Source organism: Physella acuta, unplaced genomic scaffold (genome assembly GCF_028476545.2).
Source record: "Physella acuta isolate Inbredline_101_S28 unplaced genomic scaffold, ASM2847654v3 ptg001559l, whole genome shotgun sequence".
Taxonomy (NCBI): Eukaryota; Metazoa; Mollusca; class Gastropoda; family Physidae; genus Physella; species Physella acuta.
Window position 1 is genome coordinate 137,011 of NW_026733073.1, and position 8,648 is coordinate 145,658.

General features: G+C 33.5%; 1 protein-coding gene across 1 annotated transcript; it reads left to right on the forward strand.

Annotated features, from left to right (window-relative positions):
- The first annotated feature begins 5,791 nt into the window (after positions 1-5,791).
- LOC131928877 (toll-like receptor 4) lies at positions 5,792-7,686 on the forward strand. Its single transcript, XM_059285026.1, has 3 exons — positions 5,792-5,889; positions 6,099-6,116; positions 6,388-7,686. Exons 1-3 carry the CDS (start codon positions 5,792-5,794, stop codon positions 7,607-7,609), a joined length of 1,338 nt encoding a protein of 445 aa, XP_059141009.1. The 3' UTR covers positions 7,610-7,686.
- The last annotated feature ends 962 nt before the right edge of the window (positions 7,687-8,648 follow it).

The window sequence follows — 8,648 nt, forward strand, 5'->3', positions numbered from 1 at the left end:
TGGGATATCAGTAGCAGAAAGACCCTGTATATCAAAATGTGTCATTAATTTTTGTATGATAAAATATGTTATTGATTACCAATGCAATATTGTATACTAAATAAACTTCATTAATTTTTGTTTTCGATAGTTCATAATAACTAATACACGATAACTAAAGCTTTTAAAATTATATTTCTCAAATATTATGAATAGTTGTGTGATAAAATTGATTACCTTCTGTACGTAGTATACATTTTTCGGGAGCGACAATTAAAGAACTACAACATTGCTATTTTAAAATTTAAAATTATTTACCCCTGCTTTAAAGCCTACATAGAAAAAGGAACTTGACCTAAATTATTTTATTACTTCATGAAATGCATTGTCCTGTTTAGAGATCAGCGCAAGTTTGAATTTTGTTTGCGTGAATGAAGGCTTTCTTTGTGATCACAGTTTTTATGATTAACTGGATCATTTTCTTTAATAAATTCTTTGGTCTCACACGATATCTTTTATTTCAGCTAAAAGCAATTTCTTCTAAAAATGTATGTCAACATAAGGATACCCCAGGGCCATTATTTTTTTCCATGTATACGAATGACTTTTCATTTAAAATTAACTATGATCAGTGTTGTGAATGGAATAAGAAATATATCAGCGCCGTCCTGTCTCATTTCTCTATTGGATAGTAGTACGTTGTTCGTCAACTGTGTGATATAAATATGTTAATATTGTAAAATTATTTCTTTATTCCATATTTTACTACTATGCCTTTAATATTTATTAGAAAGTATTTGATATATTTTGTATTTAATAAAGGCCAAAGTGAAAAAAAAGGCTTACCATTGTAAACGTTCAAAATATAGTTTATTCTTATCCCTATTCTTATTTCTATTCCTCTTCTTAATCTTCTTATTTTTATTCTTATTAATATTATTACTATTATAATTATATTTATTATCTTTATTATATTATCATTATTTTCTTATTTTTATTTTTATTATTATTAAAATCATTATTATTATTACATATTTATATAGAGTATATAAAATATCTACTTTCATCAGTCCCCTCTCTTTAAGTGTGTCGGAAAAAAGTAAGGGTGTATCCTATCTGGAACATAATAAACTTCATCGAGGGTTAGCAAAACATTATTATGCCATTAACATTATACTAGTTTAAAAGCTACGTAATATATTGAAAATTAGAGATTTTGATAAAGATGGTGTTACATTTTGTTTTTAAACTTCAAGATGTTGGCAAAGCAAAATTTTAAAATGTAGCGCTTACCACGAGTTCAAATAAATATCAAGTAAAGTATCGTATTGTTGCCTTCTTCACATTAATAAGAGCTAGTAATTGAATGGTGTGTGTGGGGATGTGTATAAAAGATGTGTACGTGGGACGGATCACTGAGTGTGTGTGGGGATGTGTATAAAAGATGTGTACGTGGGACAGATCACTGAGTGTGTGTGGGGATGTGTATAAAAGATGTGTACGTGGGACGGATCACTGAGTGTGTGTGGTACGGTAGTATTGCTCGAGGTCGGGTGTGTTGACGTGTTTGTTGCTGTACGTAGTTAACAAGGGTAACAAGGGAAGCAACTATTTAAGTGACAGTAGGTGTGTTGTGCACGGTAGGACGGAGTTGTGTAACGAGGAATACGGATGGCGTTGGAAATCACGGTTGGCAGTGAGAAGTAGCTTGTTGTTACTATGTACAGATAAATAGATGATTAAAAAAAATTTAATTTAACCTCTAATAATTTATTTTGGTGTGACCCAACACGGTTGGTACAAAGGGCGCCCGCACAGTGTGGTCTTAAAGACATTGACATGAGTTAAACGTGGAGATCACAACTAAGATGTTATTTCTTGTCACATTTATTTATTTATTTCTTATAGACATCGATGCTTCTCAACACATGCCTTCATGTATTCGATCAAACGCGATGAACATCAGCACATCGATAAAAAACAACCAAATACTTGGTCTGACTTACAACATTGCTTGATCGTGTAATCTAACATCTCAAGTCACTATTAATTTTTTGCTTTGCCAAATACTATGCCTGGACAATTACAAAATAACTGTGAGTTTCTGTAATAATGAAATCAATAGTAGAATTATCTTATTTACCTGTCTGACAAAGGTTAATTTTACATTTTCTTGGATCTTTGCGGTAGATTTAGGAGTCGGGATGAAAACCGGACAAGTGAAGGTAGAGTACAGCAAAAAGATTGTTTTACAGATAAACAATTATGTTTCTACTATATGATTATACAATATTAATGCATATATATATATATATATATATATATATATATATATATATATATATATATATATATATATATATTATGTTAGCTGTTGATAGATATAGGCCTACCGATTTTATCTTATTCTGTTATAAAAGGAGAAGCTATTTATCTTCATGTGCACTTCACCTTCTTGCCCCTGTAGGCAGAGATCCTGGACTAGACAAAGAAACCCCAGTGGGCCATTCAAACTTTTAGGTTCTGTGTGTCAGGGGTTGACACATAATCTACCTCGCTAGTTGAAATTTGACCTAATGACGCCATTGCTTCAGAGTCCTATTTAAAACAATGCTATAAATTAAAAAACAAGTTAATTAAAAAGTCTAGTGACAATTTTAGCGCAATTTCCTTATGTTATCTAAAAATAGCTCTGTCGTAGCGTAAATCAAGAGCAGGGTTAGTAAAACCATTGGTTAGTTATTAAAACGTTTTTTATTAAATAAACCTAACTACTAACTAAACTAAGCACCTTGAAATCAAGAGCAGGGTTATTAAAACCATTGGTTAGTTGAACTTGATTATCAACATGATAATCATTAAGATGATAGATCTCTACTTCCGGCATGTATATACAACCACACCACACGCGTCATCACGTTCAATAGATGCGTCATCGCGTTCCATGGCTGCGCCATCACGTTCAGTAGGCGCGCAAGTTAATTAAAAAAGTCTAGTGACATTTATGCGCAATTTCCTTATGTTATCTAAAAATAGCTCTGACGTATAATGATGGGGTGCGTTCAAGCTAGAAGAGCGATCGGTTTTTAGGTGTTTATGTAATTTTAAAATTTGTGACCGAACGAGAGGATATTTTTGAAAACTTTCTTCGGCAATATTGTTCTAAATTATGGCAGGAATCGATTGGTACATGTTTCAAGTCGCTAAGTGGTCTGGTTGCCGAGATATGGGCCAAAAACTGCATTTTTTCGAGGTTTTTTGGCTTTTACGGGAAATACATGAAAGAAACCCGGAATTTTTATGGCCTATGCTCATTCTCGTAACTTGCTTAACATAATTGCTTTTGGAACTAGTCATCGATATTGCTTCGTTGAGGAGGAGATACGACTTAAAGCCCGGACACACATTCATCCATTCATTCATCCATCCATCCATTCCCAGAAATGACGAGTTAATAAACGCAATTCTCCAGAATGGAAATTGCGCTAAAAAACATTGCATAATTTACATTGGTCGCTGTCGTGAGGATCAATTGATATTTTTCGTTGTTACACGTTGATAAACAGAATGAATACAGCAGGGTAGTTTCTTTAAAACTGTGGATAGATCAGTTACAGCATGTTGCGTAAGTTTTGTAAACAGCACAGCTAGAGCAATGCCTACCAGGTGACTAGTTAACAATTTGCATTCTTTAAACGACGGTGTAGTAGACCGTGACGTGTACTTAGACAACCTCGGACAATCTGTCATTATGAACAAAGGAGTTTAAAAACAACTGGCTGATCATTTGCCTGCTACTTCTGGAGAGAAAATCTCAGTCGCAAACTGACCACACATTGCTGTTTGACCACACATTGTAGTTATCTAAGTCATTTAGCATTGGTTAATTTTAAAAAATAACAGTGGTCTTAAATTTTAAACAGGTAGGCCTACGTGAATGTCATTTTTTGGATTATAGATATTTAATAAGCAGACACTAAATATGGCTTTTATTTTTTTAGTGGTAATTGTTAGTTAATTTTATGCCCTCTTTAAAATGCATAATGTCTTGTATTCAAAAGCATAATAATTAAACACTCAAAAACGTTTAAAATACTATTTTAAAAGTACACACCGTCGTTCCCGTCAGTAAGCAGGACGCATAACGCGGTCGTCAGACACATATGATTGTATGTCTTTGTCAACCTTCTGGTCAGTTCCAAAATTCCGTTTAGTTTTTTTATAGTTTATTATTACTAGCAGTATATTCAGTAGATTGTAGCTGCTAAAGTAAAAGTAAAGTCCCCTTTCAAATCTGACGATGTATGGAGCAAGGGAAGTAAAGTTCACTTGTTTCTATGACCTCGGCATATGAAGTGATACTGTGGTCAGTACTATGCCCAGCTGTCTTTACTTGATGTGAGTTAGGTACCCATCGGAGCTAGGTGTACTCGAGACTTAGGGGATAGCAGTCAACTGCGTCCACTAGGCTGGTTGCTAGTGTCTATCTTGATTTTTCTGTAGGTTGTGTTATATCTCAATTATACGGTCTAAAAGCAGTAAGAACAGAATACATCCTTGTCTGGTTACTCTCTACTTAAATATATCTGTAATATGCAATCGAAAGCTTTCTCAGAATAAAACATAATGTTTATAAGGTTTATTGTTTTCATAATATTATTCCAGTATTTATCTCTCGGATATATGTTTCGTTTATTTTCTTTAGAATCATCGTGCACAAAATATGCTAGTTATTAATATAAATCTTTTGTTTTTAAAGAAGTTTTTGGTTAACCTCTTTTTTCAGCTTAACTATAAGCCCAATTTTTTAAAAAATATTGTAAACCACACATAAGTACGATAGGTATCATATTGTGATCCATGATTAAACTCCCTCAACCCTTCCGTCAACAAGCACACACAACTACGCTTTAACTGTGTAACTGCAAATAATATCATTACAAATTATTTTTTAAACAGATACGTTCACAACAATAAAACGCCCATGATGAAAGGTACGGTTGCTGTGGTGATTCTATTCTGCCTCTTCTGTGTTAGAGAGCTACAAGCAGAAAGTATCAGACAGTTTCAGACGTACCACGACAGTACAGGTCCTACTTTCAAATTGACGAACACACCCTGTCAGCAGACAAATAGCATACTGGACGTCACCATAAACTGTACAAGTCTTTCATTGGATCGTATTAATTCAAGTTGGTTCCCATTAAATACAACAGTTATTTTCTTGGATTACAGTCTTTTGACTGAATTAGAAAACGACACGTTTAAAAACATAACAAACTTACGTTTGTTAAGTTTGAGTAATAATAAAATATATACGATGCATACAAATGCATTTTCCGGCCTTACGAATCTGGAAGTCCTAAACCTAGAGTATAATGCTCTGGAGTTTGATAACAACAGCTATCCAGACGGCATATTTTCTCCACTCATTAATTTAAAGGAACTCTATCTGATACAAGACCAAGATTACATCAAGAGTGAATACCCCTCATGTTTTCTTTGTCCACTAAAAAATCTGACCACTCTGTCTATAGACAGTGTAGGAGAAACGGTCAACTTTGGACCAGAGTTTAAAAAACTTGATAAACTCACCAATTTTTTTCTGACTGTTTGTTCATATTACATTATTGAAAGTACTTTTAAAAACTTAAATCATTTGAGGCAATTAGCAATAGATGGCGTCAGCTCTAATTTTAACAACATGGCCCTCGCCTATTTGCCTTTGTTAGATAGCTTTACGTTCAGCAGTAGTGAAAATGTCGCAAAAAAACATGTCTTGCATATCCTTCAACCGCTAGTAGGAAGGAACATGTCTATGGTCAGATTTTATAGAGTTTTTGGAAATCCCCCTGGGGAAATTTCTAGTAACTCAATTAATGATGGTGTTCTCGATTTAGAGAAAATGAAGTACCTTCTACAAATTTGTGTCCGTAGATTTGAATTCGTCCATTCTTTTCTCTTCATTTTGGAACAAACCGCTTTAATTAGTGAAACTTGGCATTCGTGTCTGAAATATTTGGACCTGTCAGAAAATCGGTGGATGGGAAGTAAAATAGCTTTTTTTAGATTATTTTCTTTAAGAAGCTTAGAGAATGTATATTTTTATGGTGTTTCAGAAGACGCGACAGGATCAAGTAAGTTTAAAATACCCGACAAATATGTGTCTAAAAATAAACTATTACACCAATTAAAGACACAGCAAAACCAACATGTAATTATTTCTAAAAATAATGACAGCACAACACAATATGACATTAACATTGAGAGAGGAGAAATGATTGCCATGAATAATAACAACACGAAATTAAGAGGTTTTATATTTTATGGAGCCAGATCAATAAAATATTTATGCATTCGGAATTTAATAAATGACGCTGGGCTAAATGTTAATATATCTTTTGTTAGTTCTGAAAATTTAGAATACCTTGATCTCACTGATAATGGATTTATATATCCTACGGGAAAGATTCAAGGTTTAACGGGACTCAAAACATTGTTATCTTCAGGAAACGATTTCTCGGATTTTTCTCCCACATTTTTAGACTCCTTTTCAGCTGTCGAAAATTTAGCTTTGGCAAATTGCAGATTTGACTTAAATAGTTTTCAATCTAACAGCTTAAGAATTTTTAAGAATTTAAAATTGTTGAAGCGTCTAGATTTATCTTTAAATTCTCTGAGTTTTCTCGCACAAAATACTTTTTCTACTAACCAACAAATGACAGAACTTTATTTGGCAACAAACAGGTTTACTGAAATTCCTTTCGATCTTAAGCTGACGCCAAACTTGAAGGTTCTCGATCTTAGTGAAAATGCTATTTCGACATTAAATGAAAAAGTAACAATGGAACTTGATGCACTGGCTGAGAGAAATGGAAATTTAAGTTTGAGATTGGCCGGAAACGTTTTATCATGTGGTTGTGAGAACTTCTATTTCATCAAATGGATTCTTACAACAAATGTAGATATAGATTTTGATTCCAAATTGGTGTGTGTCAACGAATCTGGTTTGTATTCTCATCTAGATAAACATTTGAATGTTGGTACATTTTGGCGTCAGTGTATGGGTCAGCAATATCTTTATGTCTCTGCTGTTTTTTTGTGCATCATCGCTATAATATTTTTGGGGTCTTTTGTCGTCATGCGGTGTAAGCTGTACATTGTGGCTTACGTTGCTCAAATACTTGGTACTGTACCACGTAGGAGATTAACAGATTTTCAAAACCACGTATTTATAGTTTCATCTCCCAATGAAGGTTTTGTTACAGTTTTAAGCAACTACTTAAAACAAACTTTTTTTCTAAACACTCGAGACTCCAGAGATCTTGAGCCAGGGCGTCCAGAATATGAAGATTTCTTTGCTGAGATCAACGCCACCTGGCGTGTAATTCTAGTTGTAACTGTTGAGTTTTTTCACGACAATAATTTCCAGATGCTCTTCACACTGGTATTGAACAGTATGTCACATGACAACCCGGGAAAGGTGCTTCTACTTTATGAAAGAAACGTACAGCTAAATGTGGATTTAATTAACGCGATTGGTGAAGATAATATTCTCGAAGTTCCATTATGGCAGCTGACACCAAATATGGATGAGTTTTTGTATGATAGAATTTTTGTTGATTACTAAATTGTGATTCGATGTAACTAAATATAGTAAATGTTTGTATATTATTGTCATTCAAAATAATAGACTTAATTACAATGTTTGAGGGAATATAATTGTGCATGTGAGGTTTTTTTTTTTTGTTCTATTCACGTAAATATTAAAATAATAATATCTAAGTTAAAAGTTTTTGTGTCGCTACTTGGGTATAAATTCCTCACGAAAATAAATTAATGTATTTCCATTTTCGCATATCTAAAACGTAAAACTACCCAGTGGCGTCGCTAGGTCGGGTGTCACCCGGTGCGGTCCGCACCCCCACCTCGAGACGCCTCGGTCTCTACCGAGGTCTATTACCAGGTGAATCATTCGGGTATAGGGATGTGTGTCAGTTGGCGGATTATTGTTCTTGCGTGTAAACACAGAAAATGTATCTACCAAAAGAGTAAACTAATTAGCTTATTTTCGCAACAGCTTTTTTTTATTTCCACTTTTTTTTTCGTTTGCTTATATTTTGAGTTCTCTGCAACTTTATTTCTATACAGCCTTAAATATAATTAAAATGTTTATATTAAATCATTATTTTACCAATAAAGTTAGTTTGAAATATTCATTTTGTTTATATTAATTTTAAATTCTATCTAGAATTGGTATTGGAAATCTGATGGAAATAACCCGTAATCTTAAATAATTATTCCAGCTTGAAAAGATTCAGCAAATTAACCAATTAAAAACAACTTAGCTCAACATCTAACCTCAGTCCTACAGGGAAACAGTAAGTCTTTTTAAGACTGTTGGTTTAAAAAAAATAATGTCCTGTTTGCTATCGACTCCCTGCGTTCCCGCGACCTCAAAACTAGCGTCACGTTATGCTTGAGTTACCAGTATGTGTTACACAATTCTTCGAGAAAACAGACACGAATCTATATAGGTTAAGCTATACTTTCATTCCGTTGTGTCACTGACGACCAAGTTTGTTGCTTTATTTGCAGCCATATTCGTTTTAGTTGCATGCTATAATATAGTCCAATTTATTATATCACATAAACAATTAATATAAGAT

What these genes read in the sequence shown, in the direction of transcription:
- LOC131928877 (XM_059285026.1), top strand. Translation starts at nt 5,792, where the DNA reads ATGTCTATGGTCAGATTTTATAGAGTTTTTGGAAATCCCCCTGGGGAA.